At 38.2% G+C, this 15,362-nt stretch overlaps 1 protein-coding gene across 1 annotated transcript in view; it reads left to right on the forward strand.

The window, feature by feature from the left end:
• LOC150078832 (sodium-dependent noradrenaline transporter-like) overlaps nt 1-15,362 on the forward strand; it is a 215,339-nt gene that overhangs the window by 124,968 nt on the left and 75,009 nt on the right. The window contains exon 7 of the mRNA XM_090382412.1: nt 6,533-6,667. Within this exon, the coding sequence (XP_090238538.1) occupies nt 6,533-6,667 (135 nt within the window). The remainder of the gene's footprint in view (nt 1-6,532; nt 6,668-15,362) is intronic.

Genomic DNA, 15,362 nt, shown 5'->3' on the forward strand with positions numbered 1-15,362 from the left:
TGTGCCTCCCTCTTTTGAGACTAACTTTATGAGGTAAAAAAAAAGGCCACCATAAATTTCTCCTATCTCTGATGGAATTTAAACCCAGCTTTTTTTTTTTTTTTTCACACAGTGTGAAACACTGTGATTGTAACTACTGTGTTAAAAGCGAGGGCCGTGTAAGCTTGTTAGAATACATTATTACAATATACATTGTGCTGCCACTTTATTAGGTACACTCCTGCCGTGCACACAAATGGTTTGTCCCACAATGTTGCAAGTCACATGACCACAGTTGTGGATATAAATGCAGCAGAACAACCTTTCTAGTATCAGTTAACGTATAAACTGTAGCAAGAATGGGGAAAAGGAGTGATCTAACGGACTTCGAATGTGGCACGGTAGTAGATGCAAGACGTGCTGGACAGAGCATCTCTGAAATGGCAGTTCTCCTGAACTTTTCACCCACCACAGTTTCAAGGATGTATCGAGAATGGTGGAACAAACAGAAAACATCCTCTCGACAGCACTCCTGTGGAAGAAAATAGCTTGTTGATGAGAGAGGTCAGAGGAGATGGCTGGAATTGTGCAAGCTAACAGACAGACCCAATGTCGCACATCACGTCAGAATACAACCTTGGTGCGCAGAACAAAATATCGCAATGGACCACTAGTCGCACTTTGTTGCAAATGGGCTACAACAGCAGATGGCCACATCGCATACCTTCGTTATCAATGAAGAACAAGAGAGCACACCTCTTGTGGGCACAGCAACACCAGCACCGGCCTATCAAGGATTGGAAAACAGTTGCTTGGTCTGATGAGTCGAAGTTCCTGGTGCATCATGATGGAAGGCTCAGAATTTGGCAAAAACAACATGAATCCATGGACCCATCATGTCTGATGACTACTGTGCAAGGTGGTGGGGGCAGTGTTATGGTGTGGGGAATGTTTTCTTGGCACACATTGGATCCATTGATACCCATACATTCACGTCTGAATGCCACATCATACCTAAAGATCATTGCTGACCAAGTGCATCCATTCATGTTGACAGTTTATCCTCAGTCAGATGGTTACTTCCAGCAGGATAATGCACTGGTGCAGAAAGCCCAAATCACTATGGAATGGTTCCAGAAACATGACAATGACTTTTCTTTGCTGCAGTGGCACACTCAGGCCCCCTCGGATCTCAATCCTATTGAACGTCTTTGGGATGAGCTGGAAAGGGCTGTTCGCTGCAGGCCTACACCTCTGTCAAATCTCAAGGAACTGTGTGACACACTCATGTCTGCATAGTACTCCATTACTGCACAACGTTTTCAGCATCTTGTTTAATCTATGCCTAGACGAATTCAAACTTTTTAAGGCTAAAGGGGGCTCATCATTCTACTAGGTAGCTAATAAAGTGTACCCAATAAAGTGTACCCAATAAAGTGGCTGCACAGTGATATTTTATATTAAAATATCATGCAAGCTGAGAACCTAATCCAATTTCCCCACAGGCTCTTGCCATTGAAGTTTGCTGAAATCTTTGAAAACAAATCTTCTGGCAGGATCCTGCCATATATGAGCTAGTAATGGAATTTGCATATTTCCAGCCAGACTTGGAAATATATAGATTTGGGCTAAGGCCATATTGCTCCGGGGATATGTGGTGGTCATTCCCTGATCTTTCCGTATTTGGTGGTTACAGGCTCGAACGCCAGTTTAATCAAGAAGCATGTGCTACGCACTGCCACTCCTGCCCACCTGGCTACGGAGGCGCCAGTCAGTATAAGTGCACAATTTCACACACTGAGCATTCATGACCATATGTCACTTCAAAATATGGTAACATCCTTGTAGTCCCTTGTAAACTCCTTGGAGCCTGTCAGTACCTCTGAGGAATGAATCGATAATTCTGTTACAACTTAACTTATCATTTATTTGATTTTGGCCTTCATCAGAGTATTTCTCTTGCACAGTGCATGAAGCCATTCCCTTCTGTCCCTGTTGCAAGCTTTTCTGGAACTGGCCCAGGAACTAAGCAGTTTTGCTGTGATTTATTTAGTACTCTATAACAAATAAGGTTCTACTTTAGTTGAATTGGCTTTCTTCAGTTTTAGCTCTGTGCTTAAAAAGTTACAAGTAAGAATGCAGATGGATGTAAGAATGCATTTATTACTTAAGATTAGTTAGGTTAGTAACATTATCAAGTCAGTAACAAGACTGCCTTACAAATTGGAGCAGTATGGCATTAAGGGAAAGTTGCTGCAATGGATAAAGGGATGGTTGAGTAGGAGACGGCAGAGAGTGGTAATAAATGGACCAGTAGCATAGCTATCCTTTTTCAGGCCCGGAGGCAAAGAACATGTTCGGGCCCCTACTTAATTAATGAAAATTGCAAAAAGAGGAGACAGACAAAGATGCTGGGCCCCTAAAGGGCCCAAGCCTGGAGGCAGTTGCCTTGCCTGCCTACATGGTAGCTACACCACTGAAATGGACACTGCTCTACATGGACTAATGTTATTAGTGGAGTCCCCAGAGTTCAGTGCTGGGCCCATTGTTGTTTTGTGTATTTATCAATGATATCAATGAAGGTATATCAGGCTTAATGTCAAAGATTGCAGATGATACAAAGGTTGGCAAGGTTGTTAATGATAGCAAAGACAGTAAGCTACTGCAACAGAATCTGATCTAGAAAAGTTAGGCAGATGGGCTGAGAAGTGGCAACTGAAGTTTAATATTGACAAATGCAAAGTACTGCGTATGAGTAGCAGTAATCCAAGAGAAACATACCAACTGTGTGGTACTACACTCAAAGAGGTGGAGAATGAAAAAGATCTTGGGGGTAATTGTGCAGTCAGATATGAAATTCTCTGAGCAGTGCAGATGGGCTGCCAGAGCCAGTCATGGAGTTTTGTCAATGATATATAGGAATTTTGCTAGCAGAGACAAGGAGATGATTACACTTTTGTATAAGGCAATGGTCAGGCCACACCTTGAGTACTGTGTACAGGTCTGGAGGCCTCATTTTAGGAAGGATGTAGAGTTGCTAGAACAGAGAAGGGCAACAAGATTGGTGGGAGGAACAAAGGGGTGCTCTTACCAAGATAGGCAAGTTCTGCAAGTTGCAGCATCTGGGAACTAGGCACCTGCAAGGTGATCTGATTGAGGTGCAAAAGGCCTTGAATGGTTTGAGCAGGCATCATTGCTGATGGGATACTTCTGCTTGCTCAGATTAAGAACCTGCAGGGGCATAGATTTAAATTGAGGAAAGGCAATTGTAGAATAGATGTGCAGAAGTTTGCTTTTAGTCAGCGGGTAGTTGATTGCTGGAACAGACTTCCATCTAGTGTGGAAGTTGATAGCTTAAATAAATTTAAGGTTGAGCTAGACAAAGATTTGGAGTGACTAGATGGGTGAAATGGGAGTGTGTTTTTTTGGCTGATGCTGTATAAGCTTGCTTTCTTGCATCATATGCTAATGCTAATACTATTTAGGCATGATCAAACTTCTGGCATTTATGATATCTAATGGGACTGGGAATGTATGGTTTCAGTTGACAGTTCAGGATCCTGCTTTCACTGATGTTGTTAGTGCCACAGTACTGAAGGTAAATATTATAATGCAAGAGAGAACAAATGTTCCCTCTTGGGGGGATTCAATTTTCCCCACCCCCAAAATGGTTTGAACTAAACTACAGTGGAAACTGTGCAAGGACTTAAGATCCAAAGTGTCATTAATTTCACACAAGTAATCATTCAGCAAAGAAGGAATGTTTGTTCCATGTCAGGTTTATAATACTTTCAATACCAAGATATTGTCAGTGAAAGCAGGATACGTAAATAGTCAAATGAAATCATTCCCGTTAGATGTCATAAATGCCAAAGGGTTGATTACTCCCAAACAATATGTAAAGAGTCAGCTGGGTGTGCGACTTGTGGCTCAAGAGAACATTCCCTTAATGAGTATAATGCTCCATCTCTGTTGATTGAACTTCCTGGCTCTGTTTCTTTTAACTATCAGGCCCTATGGCAGTTGGAGTACATTATTGCTTGCCACTCGTTTTTACACACACACACACACATGGAGTCACTCATTTATTTTGATATATATGTGCAATCACTCATTGTTTCCTCAGCTGCAGATTGAACAGCAATTGTTTGTCAACGATTGTTACTCCCCAAGAGTGCCACTTTGCAACAATTTCTTGATGACATTCGTTAGTGAGCACTAAAGAATACAATTTCAGTTAATGTTATAAAGAGAAAATTCTGCCAATTCCATTTTAAACAAGCATCTGTTAAATTAATACAATTCTGCTACTTCATCTCCAGCTCATCAAAGTGGACTGGCTCTCTGACTCAGACTTCTGTCTGAATTTTGATTCTGAGAGATGCCCAAGTCAGAGACTGAAATCTATCAGATTAGTTGTCGAGATGATCCAATGTGATAAACTATCCACCGATCCAGAATGTGTCTATATGGGTTAAGTCACAGTAGTAGTAGAAATGGAGGCATGTGATGCAAGGAAGCAAGCATATGAGCTTGTGTAGCATCAGCCAAAAAAAAAAAAAAAAAAACCCCAATTTTACACATCCATTCCCTCTAAAAGTTTGTCCAGATCCTCCTTGAATTTATTTAAGCTATCAACTTCCACAACGACAGATGGAAGTTTGTTCCAGCAATTAACCACCTGCTGGCTAAAGGCAAATTTACGCACATCTATTCTACAACTGTCTTTCCTCAATTTGAATTTATGCCCTCTCGGGTAGGTAATCTGAGCAAGCGGAAGAATCCCATCCAAATTCAGCATGCTCAACCCATTCAAGGCCTTATATACCGCAATCAGATCACCTCACAGGTGATCTGATTGCGGTATATAAGGCCTTGAATGGGTTAAGCGGTATATATAGTCTCCAGCCACTGCAATTTGCAGAACTTAAGCCTTTCTTGGTAAGAGGGCCCCTTTGTTCCCCTCACCAATCTTATTGCCCTTCTCTGTACATGCTCAAGCAAATCTACATCCTTCCTAAAATGAAGCCTCCAGACCTGTACGCAGTACTCAAGGTGTAGCCTGACCATTGTCTTGTACAAAGGCATAATCACTTCCTTTTAACTAGTAGCTAAATTCCTGAATATCATTGACAATACCCCATGACCTGCTCTAGCAGCCTGTCTGCATTGCTCAGAAAACTTCATATCTGACTGCACAATTACTCCCAGATCTTTTTCATTTTCTACCACCCTAAGTGTAGTACTGTACAGTTGGTACATTTCTCTAGGGTTACTTCTACCTGTATGCAGTACTTTGTATTTGTCAATGTTAAACTTCAGTTGCTATTTTTCAGCCCAGCTGCCCAAATTTTCTCAATCCTGTTGCAGTAGCACACTGCCATTACTGTCATTAACAACCCTGCCAACCTTTGTATCATCTTCAAAGTTCGACATTAAGCCTGATTGACCTTCTTCAATATCATTGATAAATATACAAAACCACAGTAGGCCCAACACCGAACCCTGTGAGACTCCACTAATAACACTAGTCCATGAAGAGCAGCATCCATTTATTATCACTCTCTGTCTTCTCTCACTCAATCATCCTTTTATCTATTGTAGCAACTTACCCTTAATACCATACTGTTCCAATTTGTACAGTAGTCTTCCATGTGCAACAGTGTGAAAAGCTTTCCTGAAAATTTTGTTGCAGTTCCTTTGTAACCACATCATAGTATGGCGCCTCCATAGCCAGGTGGGCAGGAGCAGCAGTGCGTAGCACACGTTTCTTGATTAGACTGGGTTCGAGCCGTGACCACCAAATACGGAGGATGTGGAAAGGTCAGGGAATGACCACCGCATATCCCTGGAGCAATATGGCCTTAGTTGCTAATGCTCCTAAAAACCAAATAACAAACAAACAAACATCATAGTTTTTTTTTTTTTTTTTTTTTTTGATTTGGTAGTTGTTGGCGCATCGGCTTCTGTGGCCATATTGCACCTCCCAAGGTTTTTGCAGTACTTTGATCCAAGCCCGAGGCGGGAATCGAACCCGCGACCTTTGGGTTGCCGGGCAGGTACTTTACCCACTCGGCTAGCCCGGTCGGCAAACATCATAGTATCCAATCAAATTTGTCAGACAAGACTTTCCCTTAATAAACCAGTGCTGTGTCTGAATTATTACTGCAGTCTTGGCTAGATGATCTTGCAGTGCATCTTTAACCAGTGATTCCATTATTTTCTGCAGAACGGAAGTTAAACAACTGGTCTGTAATTACTTGTGTCACTCTTAGATCCACCTTTGTGAATTGGGGATACATTTGCGCATCTGCAGAGAATAGTGTTCAATTACAAAAACTTTTGTATCCTTAGTAATTAAAAGAAATAAAGCTATGTTGTCATTTTTGTGGGGAATGGCAGTTTCAGAAATATTTTTTTTCAAAGTTTTGATTTTACCTATTTTGACTCTAGCAATTTGTTATTCATTTTGTTGAGACTGATAATGCATTCAATAACTTTCCAGTCATTATATGAACAGATCTTCATTTAACAGTTTGCATTTTCAAACTAGGTAGTCTGGTTTACGGCAATAGCACCCTATGTCATCCTTACCATCTTATTAATAAGAGGGATTTTACTTCCGGGATCAACAGAAGGATTACAATATTACCTCCGCCCTGATTTAGAGAAACTGTTGGATACTCAGGTGAGACCTTGTATTGAAGGTGATTATTTGTGATATCAATAGGGAAATTATATTTGAGGAATGAATGATTTGAATAATTAGCTGTTACATCCAATTATCTATTTGCTATTCAGGGCTGCATTGCGGCTGGACATGAAACAAACTGCCTCACCACAAAGACCCCTAAACATTTGTTAATTGATTTAATGTAATTAAAATGAAAGGTGGGAGTCCTCTAAACACCAGATGTATACTTAGGACCTCTAAGATAATACTGCATAGTTCTCTTCCTGATTTTTCTCTCTAATGTTTTTTTTTTTTTAATTGCCAAGTAACCTGAATTAAATTGCAGATGTTCAGGAGTCTGCAGTTATACCTTAATTGCAGATTTGATTAGATTTTTAAGGTATTTTAGGCTGTCACTTTTTAACAATCAGAGGTTCAAGTTTTGAAAATTTCTCTACCTGCAGTTTGTATCTTTTATTTATACATGACATAAGTAAACTTAAAGTCCCTTCTATAAGTGGAACCCTTTTTCTGGTATGTCTTATAACAATATGTACCTACATTATCTGCTTCAATGTGATAGTATGTGTTTGTTTGATGGTATCTGTGTAACAGCACTGTATAGAGCGTGCTATTAAGGATTTTGTAAAAATTTAAACAATTTTTTAATATAAATTGTATGAATTCATACAATTTGTAGCTTTCAAAACAGATTAAGATTCCACTATTCTTGGTTCCCTCCACATTCTATAGATATCTATCTATCTGACCTAGCCTTTCTACCTAGTTCACGTTGGACACTTGTTTTTGAGCTCCTGCCTTTTTGTTCCTTTTTGACGTTTGTCTGTGAGAACCCCAGTCAAGACATATTGTTAGATTCCTCTTCGGAAGAGCTTTAGAGTCCGTAATAATTTTGTTTGTGTAGATTTAGCGGAGTTAGGTTAGATTTTAATTTTCAACTTTAGCCATGGAAGGCTGGATATTCCAGTAATGGCTTGTTCCAGCCCCATAAATTGCCTCCAGCTATGGACAGTGAAGGTCACACACCAAAGAAACGGAACCTACAGCTACTGCCAGCAGTGACTCTGACAGTGGAAGCCACACCATGTGACAACAGGTGAATACCTCAAGGTCCAAAAGGTCGGTAACTGTTAATACTTATACTAATGCCGTATCTAATGGATTATGCTTGCTGCCAGCGAAAACCCTTCTCTCGCGACCACCAATAGTACATACGCGTTTGAACAATGCTCCAACAAATGAAGCAACTGCTATTACTTCCTGGGAAAATGGAATAGTACTCTTTGCTGCCAAGGAAAATACTCCTTTAGAGCAGTACCTTACAGTGATCGTGGAGAAAGTACCACCGAAAAATATTACTCACACCTTCCATGTGGCGGGAACTGTGCAGGTGTATTTCAGCCACTCCTCATGGGCGCAAACTATCCTTCAAAACGGAATAGACATCGGTCTTCATTACCTGGAAGTGGTGCCAATTGCCTAAGCACCAATGAAAGTTACAATATCAAACGTCCCACTTGAAATCCCTCATCAGTTTCTGAGAGGAATTTTATCCAAATACGGATCTGTTACCGGGAAAATATGCGCACTCTCTGCAGCAACCACAAAACCGGAATTTTTGCATATAAAAAGCTTCCGCAGGCAAGCACTTATGCACTTCACCAACAATGGTGCATCAAACATCCCAAAACTCATCAACGCTGATTTAAGTGGAATCACTTGCACCTTTTATACCTCCATTTCCTCTCAATGTTTCTTCTGCCACGAAGAGGGCCACATCAGGAAAAACTGCCTTCACATATCTACCTCCTTTGAAAGTAATACCGAAATTCAGGTGGCACCAACCAGAGTAAGACCAGATCCACAAATGAGCTGACTGTTGGAAACAATGGGGATACAGAAGAAAGCATCAAACAGTCTGAGATGCTTCCCACACCAAGCACGTCAGAAAAAGAAAATTCAAAGATCACAGAGGACCAGGACATACTCCTTTCAGAAGACCCACCAACCGAAACGAGAGGGTTTTCTCGGATTCAACCCCCAAAACAGTCCATATCCAAAGTCACAAAACAGAAGAAGACAATTGGATACCCTGGTAGGAAAACAGCCAACCACTAACCAAAACAACAGGAAGGATGAAAATAAATACTGAATACCACAGAAGTCAAACAGTCAGATCTCAAATAAGCCATTCATATCATCAAGTATGGAAATAAATAAGCATGTAGAAACCACCGATGACTCAAATGAAGAACTTTATTCTCTGAGGGCTGAAGAAGAGAACAACTGTTATTCTCATGCTTCAGAGGGTGAGGAGGGGGAAAAGCAATTTTACCTACATTTAAAGGCCCTCTAAGTGTGGAAAAATTATGCTCCTTTCTATGGGAAGTACCTGGCTCCCCACAGAAGCTGGTGATAGCTCTGAAGTTCACCACTAACATACCAGAGCTTATCTCACAACTTAAGGAACTGCGTTTTAAACTAAAAGGAAAAAAGGACAGGGCAGATGTGAATAGATCCAAGTACCTGTACTACTTGATTAATGGGCTTGAACAGCAATCCCATCAATCGGGATACTAACCACCCCAAAACTTGCAAAACACTTACCTTTATTCCTGCAGATAATGCTGACACTTAGGATGCTATCACTTAATGCAAGAGGATGTGCCTCTGCATTGCGCAATAAGTTGGCCCTTCACCAGGTTGAACGACATCATGCCGACCTACTCTTTCTACAAGAAACAAATATTAAAGCAGACACAGGGCCATCCTTGAAATGGGCAGATGTATTTCATCATTCTCCAACACAGCAACATCATGGAGCAGGGGTGAGTATCGGCCTTCATCATAAGTCTGCCTGTAAGGTCAATGTGATAGCAGAGATCGCTGGCTACACAATTTAAGTCCTCCTGGATACATCCCAGAAGGAAACCCTGCACCTTTTTAATATCTACATGCCACAGCAGGAAGACTTGCTATTCAAATAACCAACTTCACACAAAGCCATATCTCTCTCTCTCTCTCTCTCTCTCTCTCTCTCTCTCTCTCTCTCTCTCTCTCTCTCTCTCCCCCCCCCCCTCTTTTAGAACAGGAACACATCATTTTTGCTGGTGACTTCAACTGCACCCATAACCCAGAAATGGGCAGAGCGTGACGCACTGAGCACTGCAATCAATAACCTGCAGGCTGTCAACTTATTTAGACACCAGCACCCAGAAGAAAAGTCCTACACCTGGAGATCAGCAAATATAGCATCTGGAAGACTACCTTATCAAGCCCGATTGGACAGATACTACATCCTAAAATGCACCATCCCCCTGGTCAGAAGCATCACACATTTCATTTGCCATCTTATATCTCAGATCACTCCTTTATCAAATTACAATCACTTCAAAAGTGGAGGTGCTTATTGGATGTTCAAGACAGGGAATACATCTCTAAGCTACAAGACCTGATATCCAATCTTGCCCAATCCTAGACAATTGAAATCATTCTCGCAAACCTACCTACAGTCATCAGAAAAGTCAACAAAAGCATAATAACTTCTATCAACTTGAGCAAAGACTGAAAAATCTCCCATCCAATAGTCAGGCCCATCAGTCAACACTACAAGCCATACAAACCCACTTAGAACACTCTGCAAAAGGTGCCCTACTCAGATCGAGATAAACCCACATAAATCTATCTGATGCCCCTACCAAATACTTTGTCTCATTATAATGCAGGCATCACAAAGCAACTGCCATTCAGCTGCAAGACGGAAACATCACTGAAAACCCAGAGGAAATCTTCTCTGAAGTAACAAGATTTTAGAAATTTACGCTTCTCAAGAAACCTCTACAAAGGCAACCAAGAAAATTGGTTGCCTTTGTTAGAGCCTTCAGGACTTAAAAAAAAAAAATCTCCCATACAGCCCAATGCAGTATGGAGAAACCAAATCACCCTAAAAGAACTAACAGCAGCATGTAAAGCCCTTTCCAAAAATAAATCACCAGGTCTGGACGGACTGACTTCTGAATTCTTCCAAATGTTTTGGGATCAACTTGGAGTGTTCCTTTTTCGAATGCTTGAAGAAGCCCAGTCCCATGGACTACCAGGTTTGGTCACCACCTCTGTCATTTGACTGATTCCCAAGAAAGGGGATCGCACTAACCTACAAAACTGTCGCCCAATTTCCTTAATGAATACAGACTGTAAAATTTATTTCCAAAGCCATCGCCAATCTCCCTGATATCATCGATCACCAACAAACAAAGTACCTGGAAGATCAATTCACGACAATCTGCATCTGATCCATGACCTCCTCTCCACTGCAAACATCCAAAGAGAATTTCTGTCACCAATGAGACTTTACCAGGAAAAGGATTTAGACAGTGTTGAACATAGCTACCTTTTTCAAACCTTGAAAGCTTTTGGATATGGACCCTACATCATCGAAACAATCTATCTACTATACAAGGAAGCCAAATTCTGTCTGAAACTGAACAACCAGCTCACCTGCCACTTTCCGTATTCCAGATAAGATAAGCTTAGAATGCCCAAATGAGTTATTGGAAAAAATTAATAAATGAAGTGATTGATACATATGCAAAGAAAAAGCAAAGAATAAGATTATTATAATACTTGCATGTTTGATTATAATTTGCATGTTTTTTTTTGCAAATTTTAATCAGTTATTTTCATATTATTAAACTGTGATTGTTGTCGGTAATGTGGTTTTTGTGAACATACTATTAGTATTTAGCTGGTAAATAATAAATATTTCCTTTTGTTTCCTCATATTCTCTAATAACATTTATAAATATACAGATTTGTTTGTAACATATACATATGTTGTAAATAGTAAATAATAATAAAAAAATATACACATATACTACATGTACCTCCCCTGAAGTTTACATTTTTCCCCCTGATGCATTTACCCACTAAGTTTACATTCTCCCTCCAGTGCAAACACTCTGGATTCAACACTGCCTGTAATTAATACAATTCGGTAAACTCTTGAATTTCTCAGTGTAATATCCCTTGGCAGTTACCATATTTAGTCTCAAATAAGTTGATAGGTTCAGTATGGCCTAATTTGCTTTTCTGTTAGGAACTTCTTTAACAACAACAGTGCAATATTAAACATGGGAAAAAAAATTAAAATTCAAAAATACCAAAAAAAAATCATGCTGCCAACAAATACCTTTTAATGTTTAGTTTTTTGCATTGATTAAGATGTTGGTTTTTTTTTTTTTTTTTTTTTTCCTCTCAGTTCAGCATTCAGATTTTTAATATCTGGTCACTTTAATGTACCAAGAATGTTCTAATCAAAACAACATTTCATTTCCTTTAGGTTGCCATCATTTGGCTGACTAAAGGAAGTGAAATACAGTGTTATTTGATTTGTGCAATTGGAAAACATTTTCTTCCATTTATTAAAAATATTTCATAAATAGTAAGTTGAATCTTGTCAGCACACTTGTTGTGGAACACTACATAAACTGACAGAAAAGTTCAGTGAAAAAGGGATTGAAAAGTTGACTCTGTGAGACAGAACTTTATTTTATTTATATTTCATTTATTATTGTATTAAACCATGGAATTAGGGTACAGAAATAACAAAAAATGGCCATTTATACCATTGTTTTGATTTCACATTGGACTTAGGTTTACATTAGTGCTAAGGGAACTGGCTATCATCAGTTTATCACTATTGTTTATTATAAAAAATTGAGTTTTGTAATTTATTTTATTATATTTTAATAATGTTTTAATTATATTTAACAATTATTTAATTTAATTGTGAAGAATTTTTAAAAATATTTTTAGGAAAAAGGAGATGAAATATAAGATCAAGCGAGATATTTTTGTCTTATGTGTAATTCACTCAGAATGTAGGCAAGGGAAACACTGGATAAGAGGAAAGGACAAACCATATTCCCAGTTTAGTATATATTTTTTAAAAATGGCTCAGATTCCAGTGTATAGCCTACTGTTTGATGTACCTTCAAACAAACAAAAGATGCATAATTTTATTATGTTTGGTTTCTACAGTGAAGCAGAGTTACAGTATTTTGTAAAGAATTAATGAGGTCGTTAATTCCTTACAGATCATGAAACTCATTACTTACTGCAAATCCTGTAATGATAAAGATCATTAGGGTACAACAAGTAAAAATAGAAAAGAATGAAATTGCATCCGTGTGGAAGTTGGGTAATTGAAAGAGTACAAGAGTGTATAGGAGCATATTATCAGAGTGCCTGTACAGATTTATTGACAACACTCAAGTAACTTTATCTGTTGAAAGTTGATATTAATAATGTATCAGAAATGAACCTAGAAAAATTGTTTATTAACCTTTTAATGAGTTGCTAATTCAGCTGTTTATATTTTATTAGTTTTCATTTTATTAGCTTGTTTAATATCAGAGGTGGAGATAAATATTTGCATATGGAGTATAGACAGGGGTTATCTCAGGATTTTCTTGGGGGGGGGGAAGAGGAGGAACTAAAGCAGTATTCTGGGGAATCATTAATTTTAATCATCATATAGCAGTAAAAACCCAAAAAAGGATTTTTACTGCTATATGATGATTAAAATTGACTGACAGAATATGTATCCCTGCCAAAACTTGTTTATAAATTGATGAAATCATGATGACACTATTTACTGTTTATTTGGATAGTCACTGATGAATGGCCTTATTTTTTAAAATTATTCCTTAGGTAAGACTCCTGATTCATAAGCAGTAAAACTTTAATTTTAAACTATAATTCAAACTTGTTATTATTAGATAATGCACTTGCATAGCCTTCTGCTGAAATTTTATCAAGTGACGATGGTAATATTAAGTACCCAATACTCCAGCACTTGCCTATGGATCATAGTTTTAATCATCTATAGATGATTGTATTAATGGAAACTGATTGTTTTTTATTTTAATTCTGACTAAGTAGGACATAAGAGAATAATACTGGACAGTGGCCAGCCAGCCAGTATTAAGAATTAGAATAGAATTATATTAGCAGAAATCTATTTAATACTGATTTGGAGTTAAATGACTTTAGTATAACAGAAAGTAAGATTAATTAGAAGGTTAAAATAAAGGAAAGTAAGGTTAAGTAAAGTAAGGTAAGTAGAGAAATTGCTGCAGATAAAAGTGAACAAAGAGTACTTGGGCTGATTGAATCGATCCAATTATATTGAGAGAATCTGCAAAAGAGGTAGCTAAACATTTATCTGTAATAATAAGTGCATCTCCTTATATTCAGGAGAAATACCTCTAGATGGGGGATGTTCAGATGTATGTCCTATTCACAAAAGTGTGAGATAGGCAACTATAGACCTGTCAGTTTAACTTCTATGCTAGGGAAAATAACAGAATCATTAGTTAAAAAAAAAAAAAAAAAAAAAGTAATGCAACATCATTTTGATAGGAGTCAAGTCATAAGACAATCACAGCATGGGGTTATTAAAGGAAGGTCATGCCTCACAAATCTGATTAGCTACAATGGGGTTGTCATAGAGGACAGTGCCAGCCTTAGCAAATGTGGGGCCCAATTGTAGCATGCCAGTGGGGCCCCTTGAAAAATTCAATATTAATCCCTCAATATTTTGAAATAATGAAAAATTAAAACTGTTAATAATTTTTCATTATTTTTATATTATTACAGTTTGTTAACAATTGACCAGAAAATTTTGATAATATAACAAAACTAATCACAAGGATATTTTTCTTGCCATTTATCAGTAAAATCTTTGAAGACTTTCTCAAAATTTAAATTCCTTGGTTCTTCTCTTTCAATGGACACAATAGCGAGGCTGGTGAGTCTCTTGAAGTATTGTCGACCTTAGATATGTTTCAATTAAATAATTTATTAATTTTAAATAATTTGTATAATTTTAATTTTTATTATTTAATTAATTAAGTTTTAATAAACTTTAATCGGGAAAAGCTGCTTTCCCCAGAAGCTACAGTCACTGGAATCATTAAAAATATTCTTAGTGATATCAATAAATTCAAAAATCCATTAGTTGTGAGAAATTGTAAAATATTTAAAGGATTTTCGAAGCACAATTCTGGAAGAATTGGTTTCAGTGCTTCCATTTCCTCCACTAGCATATGGCCATCAATATCTGCCACCTTCACAGACTTGACCAATTTGTTGCCCTCAATGATTTTAAACTGCAATTTCTAAATCTGCAGTGTGTTTTCTTAACTCATCCTTTGGAATTCTTAGAAATTTACCCAAGAAACCAAAAAGATCGGTATGTCTTATTAACTGCTAGAAACATGACTCTAGAGACTGCAAAGCCTTGTCTACGATTTTATTAAAGCAGTTTACTTTGTAAGCTTCCTTAGGATTTGTTATAGGTTCATCAGCAGACTGGTAATTGAAGTGCCTTTTTCTTTTTTGTAATCTTATTGTGTGAAATTCTGGAGATACTTCCAATTCTGTTGCAAGTTCTGTGGCACCAACTAGTCTGCATGTTGTCACTGTCTTCCCCACAATGGGTGGAAAAGGCCAGAGTTTGAATCCTACCGACGATGTGAGGAACTTTAATGGGCTTTTTTCACTCTGTGGCTGAGTTAGTCGGTCTCAGGCATAGATAGCAAGATTTTTTCCCCCAGTAACTGGGATTTTTTTCATCCAGCAAAACAGGCAAATTGACCATAAAACACACACAATTTACAGACACAAA

Source organism: Mastigoproctus giganteus, chromosome 10, assembly GCF_048544385.1.
Source record: "Mastigoproctus giganteus isolate SK-2022 chromosome 10, ASM4854438v1, whole genome shotgun sequence".
NCBI lineage: Eukaryota > Metazoa > Arthropoda > Arachnida > Uropygi > Thelyphonidae > Mastigoproctus > Mastigoproctus giganteus.